The 15,490-nt window shown below is 30.7% G+C and overlaps 1 protein-coding gene across 1 annotated transcript; it reads right to left on the bottom strand.

The window, feature by feature from the left end:
• Positions 1–7,863: 7,863 nt before the first annotated feature.
• LOC128187461 (uncharacterized) lies at positions 7,864–8,949 on the bottom strand. The gene has a single exon (XM_052857897.1). The coding sequence runs from the start codon at positions 8,806–8,808 to the stop codon at positions 7,864–7,866; it is 945 nt and encodes a 314-aa protein (XP_052713857.1). The 5' UTR covers positions 8,809–8,949.
• Positions 8,950–15,490: the final 6,541 nt, after the last annotated feature.

Below are 15,490 nucleotides of genomic sequence, written 5' to 3'. Positions count from 1 at the left end.
GATGAAGAGTATTTCCGGTTTCAATTCTAAAAATAACACTAATAGCGAGCGTAGCTCGCCGGCGCGCAGCGCCGGCGCGAAGCGAGCTCTACCGGCAAGGCGTGTGTGAATAGAAAATTCTGACCAGTTGCACATTCATTCAACGGATTTTTTTGGCGTCAGTAAATCGGACCAGTAATGCCTTGTTTTAATCGTCCCAGTAATTCCCTGTAAATATGATTTCCCATTTCACACTCTCACGAGAACAAGATAAAAGACTATGTACATCATGCATTGTAAATAAAATAATTCCATTACATAAGACTAACAGAGTTGTCGTTCCTTACAGTGACGTCACAATTGATTTCTTGCACATTGATCCCACAGAATTTTTCGGAGTCAGTAAATTTCGACCCACAATGCAATTTATCAATGTCGGACGATCTCACTAGACTTGATTCCTTCTCGCGAGAATCAAAGTAAAACTTTTGAGAAACAGATAAATTGTGCAATTTTAAGAATATCATGCTTTTTAAGTAAACAAAACAGTATATTTCACTTAGTTTTTTTTCAGGGTTTTTTTCAAAGAGACAGACGACACTTGACCGACGTGAACTTTGACGTCACAATAAGGGGAGATTACTCTAAGTAGTTATTGTAAATCTGCTGAAATATAAAAACCAAAATCTTCTCAAAATCTTGCAAAGCTAACGAATGGGGACATCTTTTTATTTTAATAGGAAACAGTTGTAACTTGCTCACATTTATTTTATTCACTATATATTTACAGTAATTTCCAGGAACGTTTTTTAAAAGGGGCGCAACAGCATCATTAAAAAAATATTTACAAGCAAAAATGAAAAAGAAATTCACAAAATCAGGGAAATTCTAATCCGGTTAATGGTGAGTGCGTAGTAGGCATTTAGCTCTTTAACTGCTCAATGGTATCTTTATTTTCACATTTATTACATCCTCCGGGGGGGGGGGGGGAGGGGGGGTCCAAAACCATTTTTTTTATATGATCAGCAATTTTTTTATACGTAAATTATATTTTTTTTAAACGGGGGGGGGGGGGTACTCTATGATAAGTCAATTTTTTATATGTAAGTTTAAGAAAAATGTCTGCTGCAAAAAAAGAGGAAAAAAAATGCAATAAACATTATGTTAAAATCTTTATTATTCAACAACATTGTATCTGAGATAAATTCTATTTAAATAAATAAACAATCTTATAAATTATGAATAATGAAAATTTACTAGAAAAAATAGGCATATTTTATATTTTATTTTGCATTCAAATTCATTTACGTTACGTTGATACTTTTATTTTTATTGATTTATCATAATTCATTATTTGATCACATGCTGCGCTCGCCCCAACGGTCGCATCGTAAAACATATTATAGACACCCGGGAAAATCCAAAACTTAGAATTTTTTTTTTTAGAAATTTGATCACCAATAGAGGTTAAATAACATACAAATGAATAATACATTAATCGAAACAATCATCATTAACACATGCTGTGTTTACTACGATATTCTAAAGAAAGAGCCACAAACCCTTACAGTATGGACAGATCTGTGCATTTATTATAAATTGTAATTTGCTGTAGGTCATTATTTTTGTTGAAAAAATATTTTTAATGACTCGAACTAAAGCAAAATAACCTTTTTTGTCCTATACAGAAATAGTTTGTCAGTATATAGTGCATCGTTTCTGTATGATTACTGAAATACATTTATTAACTGATAATGAAAATTATTATATTTTGTACAGCCGAAAAAAAACATGAAATTCATCTTCAATTGTGTTGCAATAATAATGAAGACGGTCTTGGAATACACAAGTGGCTACCCTTTTCAATGGCAACGTTGCGTGAACTTAATATCAAACTATTAAAACTGATCTCTCTATTTTCTATTACCAAAAACAGCTTGATAATATTGAACTTCCTTTATCGATAATAAATGGAAACTCTAAATTGTTTATAATTGAAAATTAATTAACATACTTCTTGTCCATAAATTCGTGTGAATGATGTTGACGATATTAAACATCAATTTGTATTTTCAGACGTAATATAATTCCAAATCTTTTTGCATGAAATATACGGCCTGAAAAATGTACTTTTGTCCATAAAAGTAGTCTATCTAGTTATGTTCTGCAAAGAACATTATTATATATAATAGTGGTTTCACGGTGTAGTACTGAAGCGTATTAGAGCCACGGTGGGTTTTTTTTTTAAGTTCCTAACTTTAAAGTTGGAAATTCCAACTTTAAAGTTGGAAATAGTCTTGAAATTTTTAACGATTATCTTCTGTTGTTAATACGATAAGTTTATTGGTTTTTTTTAACTTCAGACGAATGTGTTTTAACGCCACGCTCAAAATATACATATTCCAAGGCTTTGTTTTGATCTTATGTAATTGTCTTTTAGTCTGCATCTTTCTAATCCTGCATTCAATTAACGACACCTTATTGTTTTACATACTGAGATAGCATTTATTTGATTCAAAATTATTTCGAGATATAATATATCTAATAATGAATACATTTAAACGTTTTAATTTTATACATTTATATGAAAACTTCAAGTTCAGACTCATAAAACAAAAAAATTATCCCCAGTTTGCTTGTGATATAATGTATACTGTTAAAGTTACAAGAAATTGTAGTTCAAACAAAAACGTTGGGCATTCCAAGATTAAACTTAAGTTGAAAATTCCAACTTAAAAGTTATAAAATTAACTTTAAAGTTATAAATTCAAAGATTAAAGTTGGAAATTACAACGTACCACTAATACGCTTAATCCGTAGTGTAGACATAAAATTTCCTTAATGAATTTCATGTGAAAATTTTCTACATGTATTCATGTAAGCATATACATGTACATGTACATGTATTCCTTTATAACAAAATCTAACCTCTGATACAATTTGATGCCGGGGTTTATTTCTTATAATTATCTTAAAATTTATCATAAATGTTTAAGTTGATCAGTTACTTGCAGAATTTTCATTTTGGCAGGTTTATACAGCAAAATAAAATTTTAGAAATACAGCTCTTTTTGCTTAAATTACCTTTCATTCGTACTGTACCCTCACGGCATCGATACCGGCGACCGTTTCACTAGGTTGAAACCAAATCCTTGCGTCGGAAACACTGTACAATACAAGATTTTCCTAAAATTGTTTGTCTTAGTCGTAGTCGTAGTTGTATACAATAATTTATTAAGTTACCGGTATATTATATAAAAAGAAAAGTCATCGAGGAGCACGACTTATTGTGTATATCTTGATGAACTATATTAATAATATGTATTAAATTCATAATTTATTTTGTAGGTATTATTTTGAAATGCTACTAAGAATGTATTTGGAAACGCTACATGTATTGGGCATACTCCCAGTTCATCGTTATTAAAGTCGCATGCTAATTATTCATTACGAAAAAACTGATAGCCCATACACCCTATATTCTGGGGTGTTTTTTTTTTAATAACATACATCATACACTTAAAAAAGAAATACTTTCGTCACTGCGCTTATAGTATTCAAAGAGAGGTAACCCCGTCAGAACACCGCAGAATTCAGTAGACTGTAAGAAGATGTGTGTAAATATTGAGCAGCAGGAAAATATCTTATGCATAACCCTTTATAAACTTGAATTTTTATTTTTAAAGATGTTCATTTAACATTTTTGGTCAATAAATATCTTTAGATCAATATTTTATAGAAAAACAATCTTTCTCACAGAATCCAAATGTCTATGACTTTTAGAAAAACAAATACTCATGTATATCTATTTACCTTCTTTATAATTGTAATTTTTATTTTTTAATCTATTATAGTTTAATCTATGGAATAAAGATTTATTTTTAATACGGCGGGTCAAGTGATCATGTCTAATTTTGAATAACGCCCAAAAATATTATACATTTGATCACGTAACGACACTTGCATTGATATCTACAATGACATATATAAATGCACCTTTAATATTCTGTTGTTATTACGATAAGTTTTTTCAATATCAGACGAATGCACAATATTGAATTTAATTTGTCTGCACCCCCTTGGTGTGTCATAGGACCGACGACATCCAAAAATAAGCATTCACTGCTTAGATGCAAGATGATTCAGACGAAATGAATCCGAATGACAAAAACGGACATAAAGAAATACATTCATAAAAAAGCATCGTCATGTTAAAGGTGACCCGATCATGGTGGGGAAGGCAAAGCGATTATAAATCTTTCGGTCTTAATTTTGAATTTCCATTTAAATTTTCAATCTGAATATTTTAATTATACAATCATGTATCATCAATATCATGCTTAATTAGAAATATCAAAATACAAAGAACACTTTCATAATGAACATTTTAACCTGTGCTATTTTTAACTCTTTTTTTAGTTTTTATCTTTTTTAGGTCATCTTGTATTACATACATGTATGATAATGTTTTATGCGGCTGTTAGTAAATTCAAACCACAACAAAGACTTTTCTAATTTAAATAAAATTATTTATAAGAAAAACTAAACATACATTTATATAAAAAGAAAAGAACACAAGAAGGTTCATGTTAATTAAACATGGCTGAAAATAAAACTGAAAAGAATGCTGTAAAAAATATTTTTATAAAAGAAAAATAAATAAACCTAAATCACTATTTTACAACATAAACTCACAGATTCAATGATCTAAAATCGTATACATTAAATTATTTCTGTTTTTGTTTTTTTAAATAAAATATTCTTCAAAATTACAACTACAACAGCAACATACAATTTTGTGTAGAATACTTTAATGATTTATTAATCTGTGACATTAATATTTCAGTACGAAGTTTTGCTTACAATATAAGTGTAGCTGTAAATTCATTGTCTGCTTTTAGTAAATATAAAGTACATACAAATACCATACTAATATTAACAAACAAATCTAGTACCTCAATTATGAAAAAAGTTGATGATTTTACATAAATAAAAAAAAAAAACTAAAACATGAATTTTACACCACATGCACGCGTAATCAATGATTTTTCAAAAGTTAACGAATATTAAATATTGAATTTTTGTATGTCCAAAATGATATATTCTTCTATACACGCATATACACGTATCAAACAAAACATGATAATAGTATATTTACAAAAAAATATTAGAATACGTTGAACATTATTTCAATGCTATATCTAATGCTTGAAATAGTTGTCATTCTAAACCGTCGAAAAATATTTACAAACAATGAAACCGTAAAATACACTGCTTGCGTATAGTACACATTAAATGACATAACAGTTATTGAACATGCATTTCTTTAACAAATTAAAAAAAATCCCGCTTGTCTATGCTTGTTGATTTTACAGTAAGAAAAGGAAAGAAAATTTATTTTATCCACATAATGTGTATACCACTTTATAAATCAATTGAACAAGTTTTAGCTATGCTTGTTATTGATTATGATTTGAAATCTTATGCAATATCCAGAAAACATTATCAAACCGCTTAATTAGCAACGTTGTCCCACTCTGATTAACTCTGACCCATATATTACTATACTGTTATTATAATATAGATGAAAAAAAAATAACCCAATACCTATGATGAAACAGTTGAAGCCATTTTATAATGTGATTTTAAATACTAGTATAATAAAACGGTTTTACTATGTATGTACACTGAATCACCAAAATTTATTAGGGTTATAACGACCAACCTGACTATTTATCATTTTTTATATACATGTATCACAAATATGTTTGTCCCACATATTGAAAATAATTTGTATGATATTTTTAAAGTGTCTTTTGATGCAGTGTCCTTCAAAATATTTTACATTCCTGTGTTCACACAATCTGAACACCACATTTTAAAGAAACACAATAGGCATGCTCACTTGAGCAACATTATCAAAATCTTAACCAACCTTGACCCAATTATCGAATGAATACGAAATCATTTTTGTTCAAAGATTGCCTGATAATTCTTATATGCGTCGATGACCCTTACAATCACATAACTTTTCATAATAGCTGATTTCTTTATTAATCTTTGATTTTCAAAGCGTTTTGTTCTTCAATATATATTTTTAGGAAAATTTAACTAACCCCTACCCGAGTGTGGATCCATTTTTGATCTTCCATGGGTGAAGTTAAAAACAAACTTGGATGTTCCATAAATATTATTGCAACAACAAATGATATCACACGTTCCATATGGTTTTACGTAGAAACTTTTTCTATATTTTTATATGTTCATAAAAACGTCTATCATTAAAACTTCTATCTGAAACATGGAGACCCTGAAGTTTTAACTTTAGAAGCTACATGTATGTGATTAATGAAAAGATTTAAGATACAATGTATATAAAAGCATCGTCTTATCGTAGTTTTATTTGCCTTGGAGTTATAAAAAAGGCAATAGCATATCAGTCATATACTGTATACAGGGTTATTTTCGCCCCGTGTAATTTTCGCCCTATTACACTTGCAAACGGTTTCGTCCCGTCTTGAATTCGCCCAGATGCAGTTGCGTTAACAGAGATATTATTTGCAACATAGAATTCGCCCAGTCTTAAATTCGCCCTCTGACAACAAGGGCGAAAGGGGCGGAAAAAACCCCGGGGCGAATATTTCCCTGTATACAGTACTTGCTTTTGACGCATTATTTAGCTGCTTGACATCATTAATAAACACATACTATCTTATTGATGTCAGATATAATATATTACTAGTAAAGTTTAAACGAAATGGATCCTTCTATGCATGAATCGACTTTTAATATAATCAGCAGAAGAAGGGACTTGTGTATACATTTGGGTTTTGGGGGTAGTGGTGGCACACATAAATCCACGAGAACCAGCCAAAAAAGGGTCATCTTGGGTTGCTCCTTCCCTTCTCTTTCGCTAATTTGAGCTATATCCCTTGTGCTTTGTAACCATTTGAATCAGTGAAAATATTTCATATATATTAACTTTGAAGGCACTAGCATAAATATAAATGTGGTTATTATTGTCAACTGGGAATATAGATTATTTTCATTTGATTGTTAAGAATAATTACTGCGTGAGGATACAGAATCAAAAAGAATAAGCTTAAAATTACAAATGACTTGAACGTGACTTATTATATATATATATATATATATATATATATATATATATATATATATATATATATATATATATATATATATATAATATATATATACATACATATATATGCAGCATATTTGGACAAAATTTTACTGAAAATAAACATACCAATGAAATACGTACAATGAAATCAATAAAAGGGAAAATATCCAAGATATTTTTATTGACAGATTATCATTTTTCACTCGGAAAACATCACGGGAACGAAACCTTATTTCCTTACGGAGATTTATAATGGGAAATCGGAATATCTTGCTTAATAACTCAGTGTTATCATCTGGGGACTCTCATGTCTATTGCAATGGAAAATCCCAATAGACTTTTTATTTTTAGCCGTGTACTTAAACCTGACAAACTAGAGGGAGCGTTTCAAAAGAGAAATCTTGTGATTTGTTCATAACATCATTTGAACCCTGAGGTATTTATAAATATCGAATAATTTAAGAAAATGTGCTGCATATCTTAAAACTTAATGCTGCACCTATTAAAACAAAGAAAATATTTTTTATCTTTTTAATCGTTGATTTTATACTTGTTAAAAAGCATCCATTCGAAACACCTCTTTTATTTCCTGACTTATCGAAATAATATCGTGGGTGTGTCTAAAAGCTAAGCTCATCTGCATACATTGACTTGACTTTCAAAAAAAATTTATTATTAAAAAAACATAAACAAAACAACCCAAACAAAATAAAATTTATATAAAAAAAATAATATTTTGTTTAATCTAAAATGTCTTTCTCATCTTTTTGCGAGTAGTATTGATTCAGAGGCATTTTGGTCTCTTCTGATGTAAGCGTAAACGCTGGATTTTTGCTAAATGGCGAAAAAAAGTTTGTAGGAGAGCCTTTCCACTGCTGTATTTCTCTTACAGTAGAAACACTTATTTGTCTTATCATTTTCTTAGCATTACAGTTTTTGCAAGATTTGAACCAGTTCCAAAAGTCATATTTTTTTTGCATATGAAATTCTGGTTTTAAATTAAGCATTTTTTGAGCAAAAACAATAAAAAACTCTCGATATTTAACCCAGTTGTCATTAATCGGTAACACACTATGCTCAAAAGGTACGTTGAGCTGATTCTGGTATAATGAAAAAAGTAAAAGCATTTTTTTGTTTTTTATGATAGAATAGGAGTATTTGAGTATTTTTTCCAGACGTGCAATGGAAGATATCAATTTGCAACAATTAATGCTAGTGACCTTGGATATGTTCAGAGATAAAGATTTATTCAAACATTTATTAGCCTTTAAAAGTTTTAAAGTCTTATCATAAATATTACAGCTCAAATCTAAATAATCCTTAGGGTTTTTATTCAACTCTCTTATTCTAGCTAGAACATTGACAAACTCGTTTGAACATGTATCAGCATCGCATTTAGATTGCCAGTGAGATTTACTCAACTTTTTTGCAACGTCATTTTTAGATTTGACTCCCGATATTCGAACATACTGTTGCAGTAAACTTAAAAATTCTTTCTCCAGTTTTAATCCACAAATACCCATGTCACGGATGTTTCTGAAATTTCTAATTCTATAATTGCATTTTCTTTCCACAGAATATTTCGGAAAGACAAAGGGTTTAAAATCCATTAAAATCTTTAAGAAAAAAGAAGCAATCATATCAGGTTCTGGTAATACATGTTCTGACCGTAAAGACAACGGCATTTTATAAAAGTGATTAAAAAAAACGCAGTAAAATGGCTGTTGTGATATTATTTTTGTTTAAGCAATTGAAAGCATGAATTCCAAATTTTTTTTCTATTGTCATCAATAAAAAAGTTAATCCCTTTGACGCAGCTTTATGAGAAAAACTTAATGATTCAGAAGCATGATTGCAAATCTCATGCAATTTCATATCATTTAACAGTGTAGTTTCATTCAACAAATACAATGCTAAAATGTTGTAACTATGACTTGAATAAAAATTTTTGATGCTAAACTTCTGGATTTCTGATTCTTTGGATAAAATTACCGCTTCAATTTCTTTTTTAGTGTTCGTTTCCTCAAAACATGGAGCACTATCAACTAATAACTGGAGGAGATTCCTACCGTCACGAGTGAGCATGGAACGCGACATTCCACGCATTCGTAGTAAAATAATAAAAGCTTGAACATTGCCGCCAATTACTGATCTGTGGAGAAAATTATAACCATTTTCATCGAAACATAAATCTAATGATTTTGGAAAAACATCGAATTTAGAGAAATCAAAAACACTTGTCCAAAAAGTTCTATTTCTGTCTTCAACGATATCGTGCAACACTGCTTCACCTGTTAATTTAGAGCAATCATATCTCATTTGTGGGAGATAGAGAAGTATTTCTTGGTTAATTTGTGGGTGTTTATATAAGTTAAACAAAGAATTAACTCCGTGTCTATACATATGCTGATTGTATTCATTTGGAAAGTTATGATACAACATACCCAACATGTGAGCACTATTCTTTTGAAGACTTATATTTACATACTTTTCAATATTACGCAGAACAGTATTTACAGACATGTTTGTATAAAAGCTTTTAAAAATCACATAAATTAGATATTCATGTGGAGAAAATAGCTTTAATCTCTGAGTCTCGCAACTCATATCTGAGGTGAAAAGGTACATATTACAGAAATCAACAATTTTAACATCATTTTTATACAGGATTGGTGCACTTGAAAATGAAGAATCTAAAAGAGCCATTACTTTTGTGTTCAAGCTAGTTGCAATGCTCGATAAATTATGATAGAAATTAAACAAATTCACATTTCCATTTTCGCATGTGTAATGCAAAGGTGATTTCTTGCTCTTGTCTTCAAGAAAAACCTCCTCGTATAGTTTGTTTTCAAGATAATCAGATATTAAGTATTCGTTGCTGTTAATTATTTCATCTGTTGTTTCATCATGAAACCGAACGCTCATAGCAACATAATGACTTATTGACCTTTTATGGTTATCAAATACTGACTTGGGATATCGGGAGAGCAAATGAGATAAAAGTTTAATCTGACGACATATAGCTGCTGAATGTTTCGGAGTAGATCCATTTATGGATCTGACATCAAACCAAGACTCATCTTTATCCAAAAGATATACCATGTCAGTGTTTCCAGCACAGCAAGCGTAATGAACGGGTGTAGCCCCATTACCATCTCTTGCAAGCCAATTCCAAATATGAAAGTTTTGGCCAAGTTCAAACACTTTCGTTTTCCAGTAATATGCTAGGAAGTGAGATAGCGTTACGTTGTAAGGACACAAGTTCTGCAGGTATTCCCTTTTTTCCATTTCATTTAAATCAATAAATTTAATTCTGTTTTTTTGATACAAACATCGATCAAACTTATCGATGCCTTCTTGTACTAGTATTTTGAAAATTTCAGACCTTTTGTACTTTATCGCTGTAAATGCAGGTGTCCTGCCACCAGCTTCTCGGCAACGTAACGTATCATTGTTCTTCTTTAACAGTACCTGGACGACCTCTGTATGGCCATTTTGTATTGCGATTTCTAAAGCAGTTTCGCATCTTATGAAGCGTCGATCGTCTAGAAATACAAAATCAAACAGCTCTAAATTCTGGCCTGAATTAATAGTTTGAAGCCGAGTCTGATGAAAAGATGTCCAATATTGCGAAGAGTTGCAGGAAAGACACGGATCTTCCGCGCCGTGATATAGAAGTAGATCCACAATGTCAAGATATCCATTTTTGGCAGATAGATAAAGTGCTTGATTCAAACTTGAGAGAAAAATGGATTTAAATTTAAGTAAAAATTCTCGCACTATTTGTATATAACCATTTTCAACTGCTAATACGAACGAGTTTGAACCGAATGCTGTTCGATGAGATACATTAATATTGTGTCGTAAAAGAGTCATCACGGTTTCAAAGTGACCATTTTGAGCAGCAATGTTTAATAGACTATACTCCCAAAAAGCAAAGGTTTTGCAAAAGTGCAACATATCAACAGTTTCATTTATATATTTTGGACCTAACCGAGTAAAATTTACATCTGAATTTCGATCAAGTAGTGCTTTTAACGACCTATGATTTCCAAAAGCAGCAGCGACATATGATGCTGTGATATTTCCTTCGTCAGTTTTATTTACTGCTTGTGGAGGAAACAAGTCCAAAATGAGTGACATTGCCGTATATGAGTTCAATTTAGCTGCTACTTTGTGAAGGATGTTAACGTTTTTACCAGAAAATTCGTTGATATTATGTTTACTGTATTGTAAAAACCTTTTTCTTAATTCTCTGTCTGAAGAACAAGCTATGTAGGATGCAAGATCTATAATGCTGATGTTGGCGTTGGCAAACGACCTTTGTTGCCGTAAAATGTTTAGCAAATATTTTGAAATTAAACAACACCCATCTCTCCTCGAAACGTAAAACCTTTCAGTGTTTCTGGTTTTATTTGTCAGATACGCTGCCAAGCTTTTGTGTATAATAGAAATTTTGCCATTTGCTTGGCGAATAAAATGACTAAGCTCTTTGCCTAGAATTGTCAAAGAATCAACTTTTTCTTCATCTTTAAGATCTGCAATCTTAAAAAGTTCTTCCAAAAATAATGGTTCCATTGTAGAACAAAGTACTTGAAAAATTTTTGTAACACATTTAAAAATATGAGGGTCTTGAAATATTCTTTTTAACTGGTCATCAAATATTTCTTCAAATGTTGTGTAACTGCCACGTAAGAAAACATCATGTTGTAACCACCCTGTTAAGGCGGTCTTTAAAAGTAACATATTCCCTTTTGTGTATTTTACAGCTTTTAATACGGCTGTTGTTATATTACTGGTTTGAAACAGCCGTTTTATGTGATATTGTTCAGAAAGAGACAGTGTTTTCATCTTGTTATTCATAAGCTTGTAAGCATCTTTAGTGTTGTAAGGGTCTATGGAACTTTTTTCAATAACACTCAGTTGGGTCCGAGCAATTCTTATTTCAGATGTATTTCTTGACGTAATGAAAAATTTTATATTTTTCGGAAAAACATGCAAACGTTTCCAGAGCAAATTAAAAATATTCCGGTTACCATATTCAATACATTCATCTAAAGCATCTATTACCACGATATAAATTGTATTATAATCGTGCAAAGTATTCAATGCTTTCAGAACTATAAAGTCAAGACAACCCTCTGGGTCTTCAAAACACTCATTACCTTCAAAATATGAGTTAAATCCTCCAGCTAAATTCTTTACAAAATTACCAGGGAAGAGAGTCTTTAGTGAATAAAAATTACACATATGATAAACAGCTATATGTTTATAAATCCAATATCCGGGTAACTGTTTATCGCTCTGACATATTAGATGTGCTACAACGGCTGATTTACCATACCCCATTTCTGCTAAAAACAACACACCACGTTTGGAGAAGAACATCTTTTCGTCCAGCTCGTTCAAAAGCCATCCCCGACCTACCAATTTGTCATGTTGGGATCGGTAGAAGTCCAGGTCAACTTTTATGTTGAAAGGATATTCATATGTTGCACTTTTACATATCAACACACTGGTACCTATAACATGAAAGGTTAGATAGGAATATAACATATTCGTATTATACACCAAGCTACAATTACATATTACAGAATGACAACAATTTTATCAGTGAAACAACGTTAACTTACCGTATGTTGTGTTGTTGCTTACAATCATCATTATTATAATCGCTAGAATGAAAATAACAGCACTGATTATGAATGATAACTTAAACGCTTTTCCTGGATGTCCAGCTGTTTTAATTTTATCTTCAGTGATCGATAACAGATCATTGATGTCGGTTATACTAAATTGTTTTACGATTTTCATATTTTCGTATACTTCAAATACTTCAATCTCTGAGATTGTTTCCTTGTTCTTTTTAAGCAATCCTTTTAAATCGATAACAGTTGTTAAAGTGTATCGAAATCCTTTTAATGAGGAATGTTGAAAAAAATGGACAAGTGTCTTTATTGCTTTTTCAAGTTCTTCTCTAGATATTTCGAATCGGCATGTATGAGCGAAAAAAACGTTTCGCACCTTGCGAACTGCCTGTAATCGCTTGTTGTCATCACCAATATCAAAATATCGACAATTCTGCAGGAGAGACAACAATGTCTGGATATCATAAACTATCTTCGCATCGCGAACAAATATTCGAAACAACTCACTTTGAGCTTCCTCACAATCTTTTCCAGAGAGCTTCCATAGTTCGATATCCTGCCATGGTATTTTTTTCTTATGTGAATTGAACCGCATATACTTTTCTGTCTCGCGTTTCCATTTGACACAAGTTTCGCACCATTTCTTAACATTGTACTTTTTGCTACAAAATGTAGTACAAGCTTCTTTTGAACAAACATTTCTTCTCAAGCGGTCGTATAAGTCATCGATACACTGGTCTACATACGCTTTTAACCCAAACGTAGAATATTTGAGTGCTTGAATCAAAATATAGAAATTAAAATTTTCCTTGGTACAGTTCTCCATTCTAACTAATAGAGATCCTCCCACATTGACATCATACACAGATATATTTCCAATTTATAAAAGATAGCGATAACACGCGATGCAACGCCATATTTTTATTTACTTTACGATATAGTTTTAAACAATTAGCAATAGACTGTCAGATACTATTTGTAGGCCTATTTATCCGTGTTTAGTTTAATCATATTTATCGTGAGCCTTTTTGATATCTCTGCAAAGTACAAAGTATTAATCACATAATGAACCTTGTAATTGAATTTTATGTTCTCGGTAATTACTTTCACACCTTTCATTCAAATATTAGACTAAATTCAAATTCATAGCTTGTCCTTAGACAATACATAAAAAGATTAAATTCACCCAAAACAAAGTTAATTGTGATTGTTTGCATCGATAAGATGTTCCACATCACATGCATTCATTTGGTTTTAATGAACTTGATAGAGCGTTTTTATTGTAAATTAACAATAATGTATTATTGATCTAAATACGTTAGATATGCTGCATCAGATATAGTTGTCTATTAAGGTTGTGGAGTATTTTTAATGACCGAAACAAAAGTAATACACATTGTTTCGAATTGAAAGCTGAAAATTACAGCGTCATTCCATTGTGTCTTAGTTGATACAAACAGATTATAATGTAAATATCTACGTTTGTCAGTGTCTTTGCCTGTGATAACACTACGTATCGATTTGTATTATACAATCCAATGAATTATTACTTGTTCTTGCTGTTTGAAACGAATGAATATAATGTATCCTTATCTCGATAAAGTGATTCCATTTATTTGGCATTAATATCTTTTTAAGGAAAAAAGCGTCAAAAATGACCTTACTGTAACAGTTACTTTTTACTCAATACCTGAACTGTTTATTTAGTTATGGTGATAGATATCTAAATATATTTCATACTATAGATTGATGCAATTGAAAAATATCGCTACCAGGATACTGGGTTACTGTAAAAGTGTTCATTTTGACGACGTGTTAGTTTTGACTTTTTTGATATTTTTTCCTACTCTCGCTAAAATTAACACTTGTCAAATTTTATATCATAAAAACTGCAAGTTAAATGACTTTAGCATCGGGTATGTTACTGCAAAATTCCTATCAGCTTCTTAGCAATTATAATGACGATGACAATCTTGAAAGACTATTTCATGTAAAATACAAAAATGACCTCAGACTTCTTAAAGAGGTTCGATCCTCTGATTTTGGGTAGCCATTTTGGGTCACCCCTAGTCTTGAAATTCTGTGTCATATATGAATTCTACTTGTAAATTTCTATTTTAAAATGACAAACAAACTATATTGAATAAAAAAGAGAAGGAAAAATTCCATATTCAGAGAGCGTAGTAAGGGACTATATTTTGTGGCGGAAGGTTTTGAAGAAGAAAATGAACAGTTTTCATAACTCGGTTGTTTTAGAGTACCGTAATTTTAGCTTTCTTATTTTCCGTGCAGACCAAATTTTCAGATAGTTTTTGCATTGGGATATCTTCGTGTTGTTTAAAAAAAACATATCCCAACAATATTTCAATATTTCTATCGACATATATTGGCATGTTTAAGTGATATTTCATAAAAGTAAAGAAAAAATCAACTCCAATTTCCCCATTAAATTAGCTTATTTCATGCCATATCTCAAAATTTACATCATAGACACATACTTTTGGTTTTATTTTCTGAATATTTAAGTTTCTTTTGACAAATCTGTCATAATTTGAGAAAAAGTTTGAGACTTTTTCATTATTTAATTGCATGTTGAATCGTTTATGAATAAAAATAGTATTTTTTCAGTGCAAAAAGGTCAAAATATCAATAAGGTGAAGAAATTGCAAACTTTTTCATTATGATAATTTTAATTTTATTAATTCTAAATAATGTAAAT

The sequence above is a fragment of the Crassostrea angulata genome, chromosome 6, assembly GCF_025612915.1.
Source record: "Crassostrea angulata isolate pt1a10 chromosome 6, ASM2561291v2, whole genome shotgun sequence".
In the NCBI taxonomy this organism is placed as follows: domain Eukaryota; kingdom Metazoa; phylum Mollusca; class Bivalvia; order Ostreida; family Ostreidae; genus Magallana; species Magallana angulata.
This window is presented reverse-complemented; position numbering and strand designations above follow the sequence as displayed.